The sequence below is a fragment of the Mustela nigripes genome, chromosome 2 (genome assembly GCF_022355385.1).
Source record: "Mustela nigripes isolate SB6536 chromosome 2, MUSNIG.SB6536, whole genome shotgun sequence".
In the NCBI taxonomy this organism is placed as follows: domain Eukaryota; kingdom Metazoa; phylum Chordata; class Mammalia; order Carnivora; family Mustelidae; genus Mustela; species Mustela nigripes.
Window position 1 is genome coordinate 2,007,537 of NC_081558.1, and position 16,609 is coordinate 2,024,145.

The 16,609-nt window shown below is 49.1% G+C and overlaps 1 protein-coding gene across 1 annotated transcript in view; it reads left to right on the top strand.

Annotated features, from left to right (window-relative positions):
* Positions 1-2,804: 2,804 nt before the first annotated feature.
* The window catches only part of ZNF556 (zinc finger protein 556), a 31,284-nt gene continuing 17,479 nt past the window's right edge, over positions 2,805-16,609 (top strand). Inside the window, exon 1 of the mRNA XM_059387623.1 lies at positions 2,805-3,197. Within this exon, the coding sequence (XP_059243606.1) occupies positions 2,805-3,197 (393 nt within the window). The remainder of the gene's footprint in view (positions 3,198-16,609) is intronic.

Genomic DNA, 16,609 nt, shown 5'->3' on the forward strand with positions numbered 1-16,609 from the left:
GTAGAGATGAAGGAAGTTATCCAGTCCTCTTGAAGGGCATCTCCAAAATGCAATATATGCAAGAATGCATATGTAAATGTTCTTAGAGTCACTTGCTCAGTAGAATTGTATGTACATAATGAATACCCATCACTCCGGTCCCCTTCAGCAGAATGGTAGATCTCCCAGCCAAAACCAGGACATGTGGGTATAAAATTACAGTGGACGAAAGGACCTTATCCTGTTTCATAGCCAAAGCCAATGTGTACATAGAACCTCAAGCTTTCACAGTCTTCAAAGAGAAAAGATAATTAACAGGTTTCAAGGATGTGCTCAGGATGTCCTTCCATTTCTAATCACTATGAAAAAGATAGTATAAAGGGTGACATGTATAAAAGTTAAAATAAGTTATTCAGGGGCACCTGGGTGGCTCAGTGGGTTAAGGCCTCTGCCTTCAGGTCAGGTCATGATCTTAGGGTCCTGGGATCGAGCCCCACATCGGGCTCTCTGCTCAGTGGGCAGCCTGCTTCCTCTTCTCTCTGCCTGCCTCTGCCTGCTTGTGATTTCTGTCTGTCAAATAAATAAATAAAATCTTTAAAAAAAAAAGTTATTCAAGCATCGAAGTAAATCTTATGAAGGAAGAGAACCTAATGTGGACATTGTGCAGTTATATTCACTGACATCGAAAAAGACCAAAACAGATGCAAATCTGGTGCATATTCTAAGAAATGATTAATCAATGTTGCCATGATGTGTATAATTACCAGAGAGCTGAATCATTTTAATAGAATTCCACCAATATTATAACCAGTTTCCCCCCTGAAACTTCATAAATCCCATTGTATAATTCTATAAATAAGAACAAATGTGAGAAAATAGCCATTCTTTTTGAATGATGAAGTGAAGGGACCTACCCTAATATGATCAAGCATTAAACACTCCCCATGTTGAAAGGGTGGGAGCGTAGAAGTATATTCACATAGAAATCAAAAGTCATCAGTTAAAATAGAAACTCCTTTGTCTTTCAGTTCCTGGCCTTTCATGATGAACGATTATCTAGGGACATGTGCGTTATCAAATGCATCTCAGTTCCAGGCCTTAGACAACTCTGCACAGTATCCCCAGCCCTAAAGAAGCTGGCCTGGGAAACCCAAGAGTGAAAGAAACACAGGGAGAAATCTTCATGAATTTGCATTTAGTAAGGTCTTAAATGGGAAAGGAAAACCACAAGCAACACAAGGAAAAGTAGGTAAATTAGGTTTCTGCAAGATTAAAATATTTGGGGTGTCAAAGGTCGCTATCAAGAGATTGAAAGGACACCCCAATAATGGGAGCACAGATCCACAAATAACATACGTAGGATTTTAGTATCCAGAATACACAAAGAAGTCTTATGTGCATACAAAAACTCAAACAATGCAGTTAAGCACTGAACAAAAACTTGCCAACACATTTTCTTTGTAGCGATGGCCCATAAACGCGGGAAAGCACCCCTCCCATTAAGGGAAACACAAGTCCAAACCATGAGGGGATACCACTTTCCACTCACTGGGAGGGCTAGGATCCAGAATTCAGAAAACAAGCCTCATCGAGGATGTGGGGAATTGGGACCCCCTGCGCCTGGCTGATGGGAATGTGAACCGGGGCAGCCGATGTGGGGAAAAGCGTGGTGGTTCCTCAAGAAGTTAAACATGGAATTAAAATGTGACCCAAGTATCCCCGACCTACCTAAATGGAAGCAGACACGTGTGCATGAACGCGAGGTGAGAAGCTGTTCAACACCCGCGGACGTGGGTTACCGCTCCAGGCCCGCCGGCGCGGACGGACGAACAGAGTGCAGCAGGGACACAGACCTAGAATTGTCACCCACAAAAGGGGACGGAGGGTCACGTGACGCGCTGCGAGGGCATCGCAGAAGTACAGGACACCGGGGTGAGAGTCCGTTTCCTGAAGATACAGAGGAGTCTAATCTGTAGAAAAAAGTTGCTCGGCGGCCGCCACGAGGCCTCGTTTCCTGGCTGTTCTGTCCTCAAGTTTGTTTGAAAAAGGAAGACACAATTCCCAGACCATAAACTCATGCCTTTTTTCCTTTCCTTTTTTTTTTTTTTTCTTCAAGATTTGATTTATCTGAGAGCGAGCGAGAGCAGTGAGGGCGGGGAGTGGCCGAGGGGGCGGGACAGGGACGAGCAGGATCCGGAGGCCACCTGACCCTGAGATCGTGACCTACGCCGAAATCAGGAGTCCGCAGCTCGGTGCGCCGCGGTGTCCGGGATCTGTCCCCGCCGTACCACGTCCCGACCTAACAAAGGCGACAGCGCCCTACAGTCCACGTTCGCAGGGACCGGCTGCAGACTGGACCTGCCCTGGCCTTCCTGGCAGGGTACGACGCGCACACCCGTCTTCCAACGTGTCCCAGCTGCGACCCTGCAGGCTTGGGCCGCGGGATCCCTGAGAGAGTGGAGGGCGGGGCCTCGCGGGGTCGCAGGTCAGGCCCCAACCCAGGAAGGCCTCGCCTTCCCACGGTGACGTCACTGGCTCCGGGGTTGTGCTTGAATACCGAGGACAGGTGCACGTCCCCTCATACCGGTGCCGACCACGGACGGTTCTGTTCTGTCGAATCCCGATGGGGGCGCCGCACAAGGGAGGCTGCGCGGGGAAACGGAGTTGGACTCCCGGTGCGGGAGGAGGTCTCAGGCGGGTCAGCCGGCCGGGGTTGCCCTGCGCGGGGAGTCAACCTCGGGGCAGGCAGGTGGGACGCCCGCACACCGCAAGCCTCACTCTGCATCCGGGAGGCGGGGCCTCGGACTTCTGCCCAATTAGGGGCCATGGGGGGACGGTGCCTAGACTACGACCAATCAGAACGGGAGGAGCCGCAGGCTGTCCGATCACGGTGCGAGCTCGCGGAGTTCGGAGCAATGTCCAATCAGGGCCGCGGGACGCTCGCTGTATTCCTATCCAGTCACTTTGCAGGATATGGATCAACGCCCAATCGGAGCGCGGGGGCATGTATCGCGGTGAAAGGCCCGGCCTCCGGAAACTGTCCAATCGGGTCTGGGGGGCGGGACCCCGCCCTCTCGGACGCTTGTCTGCGTGCGCCGCGGGCTGGTGCTCAGCTGCCCGGAGCCGGCCGAGGTGTGCCGAGCGCGCAGCGCCCACTTGACCCGGCTGCACTGCCGCGTGGAGGAGTCCTGGAGAGCACGGAGCGGAGCCCCGAGATGGTGAGTCGCGGGCCCGGGCGACACGGGGAGGGGCTGCATCCGGCGGTGGGTCTCGGTCTCCAGGCCCTTGGGGTCCCGTCCGGAGTCTCCGCCCTCGGCCGCGGGGTGGGCTTCCGGCGTCCTGTCCCCCGTCCTCGTCGTCGTCCTGCGGGCCCGACCCGAGTCTCTATCCTGGGTCAGGGGTGGGGGTCCCAGCGTCCTGTCCCCCCTCCTCGTCGTTGTCCCGCGGGCCCGACCCGAGTCTCTATCCTGGGTCAGAGATGGGGGTCCCAGCGTCCTGTCCCCTCTCCTCGTCGTTGTCCTGCGGGCCCGAACCGAGTCTCTATCCTGGGTCAGGGGTGGGGGTCCCGGCGTCCTTTCCCCCCTCCTCGTGAGAGCCCTGTGGTCCCACCCGATAACCCGCGGTGGGCCGTGTTGTGCTTTCCGGTGTCCTGTCGCATCCCCGCGAGTGGGCCCAGGGGTCCCATCCCGCGGGGTGGGGTCCCGGCGTCCTGTGTGGGTCCCGGCGTCCCATCCAAGTGCCTGTCTGGCGTCGGGGTGGGGTTCCGACCTCCTGCCCCATCCCAGCGTGCTGGGAATCCCGTGAGCACCTGAGTCCCTGCCTGCTGGAGGGAGGCGGGGACCACTCCCCACGGGGCCGTAAACCTGGGAATCAGGGTCGGGGGACCCATGGTGGACCTGGGAGGTGAACTCAAATACGGGCTTGGCTGAGGCACTTGGTTGCAGAGAAGTTCCAGCGGAGACAGGGTCCGATGTCACACATCCTCCAGAGTCTCCAGGGACCCACTGCCAGAGCTGTACTTTTCTGTGTCCTGTGGCTGAGCAGGAAAGCCCAGGGTCAGGATCGGCCCCACGCCGAAGGAAGGCCTCGTGGCTCAGGGGCCCAGGGCCTTTTTCACCAGCTCTGTGCATGCTCCAGTGCCCCCCTGCAGCCCAGGGCCTGTGGGGAGGACAGTAGCCTGGGTCAAGTGTGGGCGGGAAAGGGACAGTGCTGGGCAGCTGGTCACACCGGTGTCGGATGAAACATTCGAATTTAGGGAGGAGAGACGTGTATTGAGAAGAATGGGGGGAGGGCGAAGGCTGGGGGCGGGGCTACCTCAGTGCGACCCCCGCTGTGAGCAGACGACCCGCCAGACTAGCGTCTCAGGAGCTGTGTAGGAGGCGGTTTCTTTTCTAGAGAGGAGTAAGGAAGCGCAGGCATGGCCAGGCGTGGTGCCGACCTGGGGCTCCCTGAGGCCAGCCTGTCCACGGGAGGGGCTGTCCGTGGCTCAGGCAGGCGGCAGCCCACGGTCAGGGTCCGGAGGAAGGAGAGAAGCCAGAGCAGCCCTGGAACAGCGAGCACTTTGTGACCTCGGGTCCGTGGGGACCGGCCGCTGAGCGAATCGTGGGTGTGGCCCAGAGTGTGGATTTGGGGGGTGTCTGTGGCCGGCCGTGGGGCGGATGGACAAGGGGGACTTCCCGTGAGTCCTGGCTTGGTGGAAGGGGGCAGGGGCCCTTTTTGCAGCCGCCGTTTCCCACACCCCCCAGAGTGGGGGAGGGCATGCCTTTCACCTCCAGGACGTTTGCCCAGGAGCTCCGAGCTCAGGGAGAGCCTGCCTGTCACCGAGCCCCGTGGCCGCACTGTCCCCGTCCAGCTCGGCGTGGACAGCTCGCTCTCAGGCAGCCTTAGGTGCAGCAGGTGGAAAAAACCTGAATGCTTTCTGCCTCCTTGCTTCCCCTGGAGCGGGGCGGGCGGCCAGAGGGTCACGTCTTCCTTTTCCTGCGGATTCTCGTGTTATTCTGGGGCTTATCCAGAGAATGTCCCCTCGGGGGGAAAGTGTCTCAGTCCAGGAAGTGTCCCTGTTCATCAGGCTTGGGGGGAAGATGCAGGGGGTTCCGCACCTTCCTGCCGGGTGACGCCAGTGCTGGCGAGCCCTGCAGACTTCTGTGCCGCGTTTGCAGGGTAAGATTTTCACCATCTGGTGTGAGCAGCTCCCAGGGTGCTGCCCCCGGGACTGCTGTTCTGCTGCTTTTCCTTCGCAGCTCTCGCGCCGTTTCCCTCACCGAGCGTGGATGGCTTGATTTTGGCTCTGTTGAAATTGCTCAAGGGAACGGGGCCCGTGTGGTCATTACCGTGGCGGCTGCCGTGTGGCTCCGCAGCCCTGGTCTGTGTCGCTCGCGTAGGCGTCTGCTGCGTGGGTCCCAGAGTTCACTCCGCCTTCCTGTCTTACACGGGCCTCGGGGTGTCTCCTGCGCGGTTCTTGACTGGTCACTGCTACTTCATTCTACTTTTGTTTCCAAGTGCAAAATGCAACTCAGTGTTTCTACACTGGAGAGAAGATTTGTGGGTTGTAGATTATGGCTAATTTAGTTTCCTAGGAAATGATGCGGGCCTGTATGCAGTTTAATCCTGTGTGCTGTTGGCACCTCGAAATGCCGGAGGTATTTTTGTCCATCTAATGTGTGAGCCAGAGTCTCCCCCTTAGGATGCACGTCTAATTCTGAATTCCTGTAATTGAGGCTGAGCATGCTTGTGTGGAAGAGTCTCCTGCCATGTTCCCACCTCTAGTGTGTGTATTGATTTATGGGTTCTTTACGTACTCTGGACACGAGTCCTTTGTCATTTTTAGGCAGTGCAGGCATTTTCTCCTGGAGGGCGGTTTTCCTTTGCACTCTGTTCGGTGCTGCTGAATGGACTCCTCTGAATTTTAAGAGAATCGTGATTGACAGTGCTTTCGATTGTAACTTATTCCTTTTCCCTTTATATTAGAAAACTTGGTAATAGCAAGTCCTAGTACATTTGTATTACCTCCTTCTGCAAGTGTTCTGCTTATAAAATCTGCATTAAATTGTTTTTTCTGCATGAAGTTGGTATGAAAGACATTGATCATCCCCCATAGATAACCTTTGGCACCACCTCCTGTGGGAAGGTGTCCAACATTTCCACCATTGGGCAGAGCCCGCCAAGACTGGGCAGTGCTTGCTGGGGCAGAGGCCAGGAGTGGGCAGTGTCTTGGGAGGACTGGGCGGAGCCTTCCTGGAGTGGGCGGTGCCTGCAGGGACTGGGAGGAGCCTGCCAGGGCTGGGCGGTGCCTGCGGGGGACTGGCCGGAGCTTGCTGGGTTGGAGCCTTGGGCCCTCAGCAGGCAAACCTGGCTCAGTGGCTTCTTGCCCACTGGTCCCTCTCTCTGCTCTTGCATATCTGTGGCATTCCGTTGTTACTCACAACGTGATGTGTTTTAGGGAAAGTCTCTTACCCCTTGTTCGTAGAAAACTTGGCTACTCATAGACACTTGCCTTCAATTTCAGTTTTTTGACATAGTTTTTCATACGTTCAAAACCAAAGTCCGGCCTGGTTTGGGAATTCGTGGAACGTCATGAAAAGTCTGGGTTGATGCTCGGCGGACGGTTTTCTTCCAGAGAACACACGCCACTCTTCCATTTCTGCCTTTCCACTCTCCTGTCATCCAGGAGCATGTTAGAACGTTTTCTTTAGGATCCTTTTCTGTTTTTACCAGACACTGTATCTGGAAAGCCTCTCTGGTTCTCCTACATTGTTCCATTTTGACACAGAAAACTTCAGTTCTGACACTTCTGGTCATTGGCTATGCAGCTGTTTCCCCAGTCTGCAGCTGGAGCCTGGCGTCCTACAGTCCAACTCAATTCTGGCAGCATCAGACCCCAGAAGCTGGGGTTCAGTCTCCTAGAGCCTCAGGTCCCCCACAGCTGTCCCACTTGGCTACAGGTCAGAGCTTCCCATGACCCCCTCCTTGGATTAAGTTGCTGGAGCTGCTCACAGAACCTAGGGACCAAACACTTAGCAGTTACCAGTTTATGGAGGAATACGATACGCGGAACAGGTGAACAGCCAGATGAAGAGGTACACGTAGGGGAGGGTCCTGAGCACAGAAGCTTCTGCACCCCATCCTGCTGGGATTTTAGAAGTGTCCTCACCCAGGCATAGTCCATGGTTAACTGTGAGCCTAGACCCTCTCCTGAGACAGGAGGAGTGTGGTGTGGGCTGAGAACTCCCAGCTTGGGGCATGGCTTGGTCTTTCTGGCGACCAGCGCCCATTCACGAGCCACCCAGACACCTCATAAGCATAAAAGATGCTCCTGGTTGCTCTTATGACTCCAAAATTTATAAGGATTTCAGGAGCTCTGCTAAGAACCTGGGGCAGAGATCAATATGTATATTTTCTCTTACCTCACAGACATGCTTGAGGATTTTAAAAATGTGTAATAAATTGAAAAATTGTCATTAAAATTAGTTACATATTTTCTAGGTTAGACTCTAAAATTTTTCATTTTTTTAAAAGATTTTATTTATTTATTTGACAGATCACAAGTAGGCAGAGAGGCAGGCAGAGAGAGAGGAGGAAGCAGGCTCCCTGCTGAGCAGAGAGCCCGATGTGGGGCTCGATCTCTGGACCCTGGGATCATGACCTGAGTGAGCCAAAGGCAGAGGCTTAACCCACTGAGCCACCCAGGCACCCCTCTGTTTTGTTTTGTTTCTTAAATTTGACACAACTGAGGTCATACGGTATTTGCCTTCCTCTGACTTATTTCAGTTAGTGTAATATTTTCTAGCTCCATCCATATTGTTGCAAATGGCAAGGTTTCATTCTTTTTCATGGGTGAGTAATATTCCATTGTATAAATATGCCACATCTTTATCTACTCATCAGTTGATGGACACTTGAACTTTTTCTGTATCTTGGCTATTGAAAATAATGCTGCAGTAGACAATCAGAGTGCATATATCCCTTTGAATTAGTGTTTTTGTATTTTGGGGTAGATACCTAGTAGTGCGACTGCTGGGTCATAGGGTAGCTCTATTTTTAACTTTTTGAGAAAACTCCATGCTGTTTCTGGAGTAGCTGCATGAGCTTGCACTCCCAGCAACAGTGCACGAGGGTTCCCCTTCCTCCTCATCCTCGCCAACACCTGTTGTTTCCTGTGTTACTGACTTTCGCCATTCTGACAGGTGATTTATATTCTGACAGGTGTTTTGATTTATATTTCCATGATGATGAGGGATGTTGAGCCTCTTTCCACGTGTCTCTTGGCCATCTGTAGATCGTCTTTGCAGGAATTGTTCGTGTCTTCTGTCCATTTTTAATTATTGAGAGTGTGTGTGAGCGGGGGTGGGGAGAGGGAGAAAGAATCTTAAGCAGGCACCATGCCCAGCTTGAAGGGGATGCGGAGCTCAATCTCAGTGACCCTGGGACCGTGATCTGAGCCAAAATCAGTAGTTGGGGGCTTTACTGACTGAGCCACCCAGCACCCTGCCCATTTTTTTTAGTTGGATTGTTTTTTGGATGTTGAGTTTTATAACTCCCTTATATGCTTTGGATACTAACCTTTTACTGGATGTGTCATTTGCAAATACATTCTCCCATTCTGTAGGTTGCCATTAGTTTTGTTGGATTGTTTCCATTGCTGTGCCAAAGCTTTTATTTGGATGTAGTCCCAATAGTTTATTTTTGCTATTATTTCCCTTGCCTCCAGAGACATCCCTAGAAAAAAGTTGCTGTAGCTGGTGTCAGAAATTCTTGCCTGTCCTCTTCTCTAGGATTTTTATGGCTTCAGGTCTCACATTCAGGTCTTTAATCAGTTTTGAATTTATGTTTGTGTGTGGTATGAGAAAGTGGACCAGTTTCTTTCTTACACATTGGCTGTCCAGTTTTCCCAACACCATTTCTTCAAGAGACCATCCTTTTCCCACTGGATATTCTTTCCTGCTTTGTCGAAGATGAACTCACTATCTAATTATGGTTTCATTTCTGGAGTTTCCATTCTGTTCTTTGATCTATTTGTCTGTGTGTGTGTACCACACCGTTTTGATTACTTCAGTCTTGTAACACAACGTCAAGTCCAGAATTGTGAGACCTCTAGCTTTGCCTCTTTTTAGCATTGCTTTGGCTATTGGGAGTCCTTTGTGGTTCCACTGAAATTTTAGGGTTGTTGTTTCTAGCTCTGTGAAAAATGCCCTTGGTATTTTGATAGGGATTGCATTAAGTGTGTAGATTGCTCTGGGCAGGATAGATGCTGTAACAATATTTGTTCTTCCAGTGCATAGCAGGGAATGTCTTTCCGTTTCTTTGCATTGTTTTCAATGTCTTTCCTCGGTATTTTACAGTTCTCAGAGTGCAGGCCTTCTACCTCTTTGGTTAGGGTTATTCTTACGGATTGTACATATCTTACTATTTTGTTGCAAGTGTGAATTCGTTTTTGCTATATGGGAATGCAGCAGATTTCTTTACATTGATTTCGTCTCCTGCCACTTCACTGAAATTGCTTATCAGTTCTAGCAGTTTTTTTGGAGGAGTCTTTTAGGTTTATTGTGTAGAAGATCATGCCTTCTGCAGACAGTGAAAGTTTTACTTCTTCCTTAATGATGGATGCCTCATATTTCTTTCTGTTGTCTGACCACTGTGGCTAGGACATCAGGTACTATGTTGAAGAAAAGTGAGAGTGGACATTCTTGTCATGTTCCTGATCTTTGAGAAAAAGCTCTTACTTCTTCCCCATTGAGAATGATATTATCTGTGGGTTGGGTTTTTTTTTTTTAAAGATTTTATTTATTTATTCATTTGAAAGCGTGTGTGAGAGTGTGAGCAGGGGCAGAGGGAGAGGGAGAAGCAAACTCCCTGCTGAGCAGGGAGCCAGATGGGGGAGCTTGGTCCCAGGACCCTGAGATCACTCTCAGAGTCATAGGTAGATGCCCTGCTGACTGAGCCACCCAGCCATCCCTGTGGGTTTTTTCATATATGACCTTTATTATGTTGAGGTATCTTCTCTCTAAACCCACTTTGTTGAGGATTTTTATCATGAATTGTTGTACTTTGGTAAATGCTTTTTCCCTATCTGTTGAGATGACCATACAGTTCTTGTTCTTTCTCTTATTAATGTGATACATCATCTTGATTGATTTGTGAGTGTTTAACTACCCTTACAACCCTGGAATAAATCCTACTTGATCGTGGTGAATAATATTTTGAAAAGATTTTATTTACTTACTTGACAGAGAGACACAGAGAGAGGGGAACACAAGCAGGGCGGGGGGGCAGCAGAGGGAGAAGCAGGCTTCCCGCCGATCAGGGAGCCCAATGTGGGCCTCAGTCCCAGGACCCTGGGATCATGACCTGAGCCGGAGGCAGCTGCTGAATGACTGGACAACCCAGGCGCCCATGGTGAATGATTTTTTAAAGTGTTTTGTTGGATTCTGTTTGCTAGTATTTTTTTTTTTTTTTTAATATTTAGCGGGGCTCGATCCCAGGACTCTGGGATCATGACCTGAGCCGAAGGCAGCGGCTTAACCCACTGAGCCACCCAGGCACCCCAGTTTGCTAGTATTTTGTTGAGAATTTTTACATCTATGTTCATCAGAGATACTGGCCTGTAGTTCTCCTTTTTTGTGGTGTCGTTATTTGATTTTAGTGCCAGGTTAATGCTGGCCTCATAGGGTGAAGTTTTCCTTCCTCTTCTATTTTTTGGAATAGTTTGAGAAGAGTAGGTAGTACTTCTTCTTTAAATGTTGGGTAGATTTTGCCTGTGAAGCCATCTGGTCCTGGGCTTTTGTTTATTGGGAGATTTTTTATTACTGATGTAGTTTCTTTGCTGGTTATGGGTCTGTTCAAGTTTTCTATTTCTTCCTGTTTCAGTTTTGGTTGTTTTTTGTTTTTGTTTTTGTTTTTTTTAAGATTCTATTTATTTATTTGACAGACACAGATCATAAGCAGGCAGAGAGGCAGCAGAGAGAGAGGAGGAAGCAGGCTCCCTGCTGAGCAGAGAGCCTGATGCGTGGCTCGATCCCAGGACCCTGAGATCATGACCTGAGCTGAAGGCAGCAGCTTAACCCACTGAGCCACCCAGGCGCCCCTCAGTTTTGATTGTTTATATGTTTCTAGGAATTTATCCATTTCTTCTAGGTTGTCCAATTTGTTGGCATGTAATTTTTCACAATATTCTCTTATAATTGTATTTTTGTGGTGTTTGTCATTTCTTCTCTCTCATTTGTGATTTTATTTATTTGGGTTTGGTTTTGGTTTGTTTGTTTGTTTGTTTGTTTGTTTTTTCCCCCATGGATTTGGCTACAGGCCTATCAGTTTTATTGATTTTTTTCAAAGGACTAGCTCCTGGTTTCATTAATGTGTTCTATTGTTTTTTAAGCTTATATGTCAGTAATTTCTGCTTTAATTTTCCCTACTGCTCTAATTAATTCTGCTTTAATTTTCCTTCTGCTGGTTTTAGGTTTTGTTTGTCATTCTTTTTCCAGGTCCTTTATTTGTAAAGTTTGATTGTTTTTCTCTGAGGTCTTTCTTGCTTCTTGAGGTAGGCCTGTATTGGTATGGACATCCCTCTTAGAATCACTTTTGCTCTGTTCCAGAAGTTTTGAAACTTTGTGGTTTTTATTTTCATTTGTTTCCATGTGCTTTATTTCTTCTTTTATTTCCTGCTTAACCCATTCATTGTTTACTGTTGAGTTATTTAACCTCCATATATTTGTGGTATTTCCAGGTTTCTTCTTGTAGCTGACTAATAGCACCGCGGTCAGAAAGGATGCATGATATGGTATCAGTCTTCTTGAATTTGTTGAGGCTTGTTTTGGGGGCTAATATGTGATCCGTTCTGGAGAATGTTACATGTGTACTTAGGAATAATGTGTAGGGGCACCTGGGTGGCTTAGTTAGTTAAGCGACAGTCTTTGGCTCAGGTCGTGATCCTAGAGTCCCAGGATCAAGTCCTGCATCAGGCTTCCTGCTCAGCGGGGAGTCTGCTTCTCTCTCTGACCCTCTCTCTTCTCATGATCTCTCTCTCATTCTCTTTCTTTCAAATAAATAAATAAAATCTTTTTTTTTTTTTTTTTTTTTTTTTTTTTTTTAAGAGACAGAGGCGCCTGAGTAGCTCAGGCATTAAGCCTCAGCCTTCGGTTCAGGGCATGATTCCAGCATCCTGGGTTTGAGCCCGCATCACGCTCCCTGCTCAGTGGGGGAGTCTACTTCTCCCTCTGACCTGCCCCCCCCCCCATGCTTTCTCTCTCTCTCTCTCATTCTCTGTTTCAAATAAATAAATAAAATATTTTTCTTTTCTTTTCTTTTCATTTGTTTGTTTGTTTGTTTGTTTTTTAAGAAACAAGGGTGCTTGGGGGGCTCAGTTGTTAAGCCTCAGCCTTCAGTTCAGGTCATGATTCCAGTGTCCTGGGTTCGAGCCCTGCATTGGGCTCCCTGCTCCACAGGGAGTCTGCTTCTCCCTCCCACTCCCCCTGCTTCTGTTCCCTCTCTTGCTGTGTCCTTCTCTGTCAAATAAATAAAACCTTTTAAAAAATTAAAAAAATAAAGAATCAATGTATATTCTGCTGTTAAGGATGGAATGTTCTTTTTTTTTTTTTCCCAAAAGATGTGTTGCTTAATTTCCATGTATTTGTGAATGCTTGTGTTTTCCTCACATTATTATTTTTTTAAGATTTTATTTATTTATTTGACACAGAGAGAGAGAGAGAGAGAGAGAGAGTACAAGCAGGGGGAACCTCAGAGGGAGAGGGAGAAGCAGGCTTCCCACTGAACGGGGAGCACGATGCAGGACTTGATCTGAGGACCCTGGTGGGATCGTGACCTGAGCTGAAGGCAGAGGGTGAACCGACTGAGCCACCCAGGCGTCCCACAAAGGAATTTTGGAGGGATGCGTATTTACGGCCATTTTATGACGTGTTTTGTAGTAGTTTCTGAAGACTTTTCCGATCCCTTCTTTCATGGCTTGCCGGTTTTCTTCAGTGACATACTTGGATTTCTTTCTTTTTATTCTTCGCACATTTATTAGTAGGTTTTGATTTGCGGCTTCCGTTAGGTTTGTATGTAATGTCTTCCTCATAGTTTGAGTTTGGACCCATTCTTTACTCCACTCTCTGGAAGTTCATAATGCCCGGCTAGATAAGACTTAATAAACACATGCCTCCCTGGGTGAGACTAGCTGAAAAGCAAGGGGGTGTCCACAAAACTGGGCCCCTTCAAGGCTTCTGGGCTGAAAACAGCCAGGTCCTCATGGCGGCTTGGTGCACTCATCCAGGGACTAAATGCTTGACTTAGGAGAAACATTTACGTCCGCGCGCTCCCTATCTGCACACCCGTCCCGAGCATAGCTCATTCTGTTCACACGATCCTCCCTGTGCCACTGTCCTGATTATTATAGCTTCACGTTCTTGTTTCTCTTATTCCCTTGTTTTGATGACATTCATGATAAAGATGGAGACAGCATTGGCTTGGGGACCTTTTGCCACTAGACTGTGTGGTTCCCATGCCCTCTCCTTTCTCCAGCTAAGGTGTCTGGACTGATCTTTTCATTCACCACCTCAGGGTTTCCTGGCAAAGCCCAACACCTCTCCTCCCCACATTTTAGGTATATGGTCCCATATTTTACAGCCTTTTATTTTGTGAGTTCTGACGTTTTGCAGAAATACTCGTTTTTACTGCTTTTGTTTCCCACCTACATATTGTCATTTTTGCTCTGTCCTTTTCTCTCAAAAAGTCCCTTTTAATATTCCTTCCAGGACTGGTTTAGTGTTCATGAACACCTTTAGTTTGTCTGGGAAACGTTATTTCTTCTTCTCTTCTGAATGATAGCCTCGCTGGATGGAGTAGTCGCGGCTGCAGGTTTTGGCAACTCAGCACTCTGACTATGTCATGCCTTTCCTTTGTATGTGACGGTCTTCGTTTGCCTTGCTGTTCTTTTTTTTTTTTTTTTAAAGATTTTATTTTTTTATTTGACAGACAGAGATCACAAGTAGGCAGAGAGGCAGGCAGAGAGAGAGGAGGAAGCAGGCTCCCCGCCGAGCAGAGAGCCCGATGCAGGACTCGATCCCAGGACCCTGAGATCATGACCTTAGCCGAAGGCAGCAGCTTAACCCACTGAGCCACCCTGGTGCCCTGTCTTGCTGTTCTTAATATTTTTTCTTAATAACTGTATTTTGTTGCTTTAATTACAGTGTGCCTTGGTGTGGACTTGCTTTCGTTGATTTTGTGGGGAGTTCCCTGTGCGTCCTGGGTCTGCCTGTTTCCTTCCTCAGATTACAGACCTTCCGGGTATTGTGTCACATGTGGTCTCTGCTCCCCTTTCTCTCTTCTTCTGGGACCCCTGTAGTAGGAATGTTGTCATGTCGGATGGGTTCCTGAAGTCTGTTCTCATTTTTCATAATTCTCTTCTGTTCAGTCTGGTTGCTTTCTGTTACTCTGTCGTCCGGTCACTAATCCGTTCGTCTGCTGCATCCCGTGTGCCATGCACTCCGCCAGGCCTGTTTCTTGTTTTGCTGGTGGAGCCCGTTACCCGCTGTAAGGTCCTGATTTCCATGTTGACGTTCTCGCCGATGCGCTTCACTCTTCTCTCAAGTCCGTGACTGTCCCTACGGCGAGTCCTTCTACTTGCTCCGTCAGGCGTGTTGCTTATGTCTGTTTTGCTTAGATCTCTGGCCGTGGTCTTGTCCTGTCCTTTCGTTTGGGACAAATTCCTGTGTTTCATTTTTGTCTAAGTCTCTGTGCCTGTTTCTCTGTGTTAGGAAAGTCAGCTGTATGGGCTGTTTTTGAGGGAAGTGGCTCTGTGAAAAGGAGGTCCTGTCTCCAGTCTCCGAAGAGTGTGCACTGCTGTTTTGTCCTGGCTGCTTTCTCCTTCAGGACAGTCATCTGGAGAGGCCCTGTTTGACCGCCATGGGCAGTGTTTGGTCCCTGGCCTGAATGTGTATGTTTCAAGTAGGGGTGCTCTGGTCTGCTTGTGAAATGAGCCTTGTCACCACGGCTGCTGGAACCAAGGCTCCACAAAACTCAAGCTCGTAGATGAGGTGTGAGCTGGGGTTTGGGCGGACTTCTGGGGCAGGGAGTCCTGCTGCACCGCGCCTGGGGGAAGCATGACGGAATGGTGGTTCCACCAGGGCACAGTGTATGAGACTTGGTGTAAGGAAGTGAGGTAGCACATGTCAGCCCTGTGCTGGTTCCCGCAGGTGGCCCTGTGCTTATGCAGAGGGGCAGCAGAGGGAAGTGATGCCAGCTAGTTCCTTTGTTCTCGGAGGTGTCTCTCGGTGCATGTTACCTCTCTGGGACGTGCTCCTATTTTTTCTTTTTAAGATTTTATTTATTTATTTGACAGACAGATCACAAATAGGCAGAGAGGTGGGCAGAGTGGGGTGGGAAGCAGGCTTCCCGCTGAGCAGGGAGCCTAATGCGGGGCTTGATCCCAGGACCCTGAGAGCATGACCTGAGCCAAAGGCAGCGGCTTAACCCACTGAGCCACCCAGGCCCCCTGGGATGTGCTCCTGGATGAGCACGGAACCTCCTGCTGTGTTTCCCACGTGCTCTTCAGATGCCTTTCCGGGCTGCAGGTCTGTAGTCTGTCTTTCCTCCAAGGTCGGCACCAATGTCTTCCGCGCTCTCGCAGAGCCAAGCATGCTGACCTTTAAAACTCCAAGTTTTATTTTTTTAAGATTTTATTTATTTGTCAGAGAGAGAGAGTGTGTGTATAAGTAGGGGGAGAGGCAGAGGGAGCGAGAGAAGCAGACTCCCCACTGAGCAGGGAGCCCGATTCAGGACATGATCCAGGACACTGGGATCATGACCTGAGCTGGAGGCAGACGCAGAGCCAGGCGTCCCTAAACTCCAAGCTTTAGCCCCACTGGTTGCAAGAACTCACGAAATTTGGAGCCACTCACTTTCCAACCTAATTGTTATGGGGACTCATGTTCCCTGTGCATTCCTCTTGGGGCTCGTCTGTCTCTTGTGCTTGGTGACAGAGGTTCCCTCCCCACCGTAGCAGCCGTGATCTCTCCCAGCCATGGCTCCGCACTTCCTGCCTTGTCCGGCCTGGCCTCTTTTCTACCTTCAGTTGGGGAGTTTGTTTTGGTAGTCTTCAGGTCGATTTCTGGGGTATTCAGGATGACCTAATAGGTATCTAGTTGTGTTCCTGGGATGAGGTGAGCCTAGTGTCCTCCTGCCTCGGTGCCGTCCTCGCCTCCCCCCATTGTCCAAAGTTTCTTTTAAATTGCTGTTGCTCACGATTCAAGTGGATGAGATTTATTTTCGTATTGTGCTTGTATTCTGGAAACTTAACAAAAATCTGATTTTCTGCTCATCTTCTAGTTCCTTATGACTCTTGCATAATACTTTTAGCTCTGAATATAGGCAACGTTTTTGTTTATAATTCTGATTTTTTCCCTCTGGTGGCTGTGGATGGGCTGTCGCCTAGGAGGGAGGTCATGGGACTCCTTTTCACCAAAATTAATTGGGAAAAGTTTGCATTCTGTTCTCTTCGCGTGTACTTTTATTTCTTTAAAGATTTTATTTATGTCTTTATTTATTTATTTGTCAGAGAGAGAGAGAGAGAGCACAAACGGGGGAGCAGCAGAGGCAGAGGGAGAAGCAGCTCCCCGCCCAGCAAGGAGCCTGATGCAGG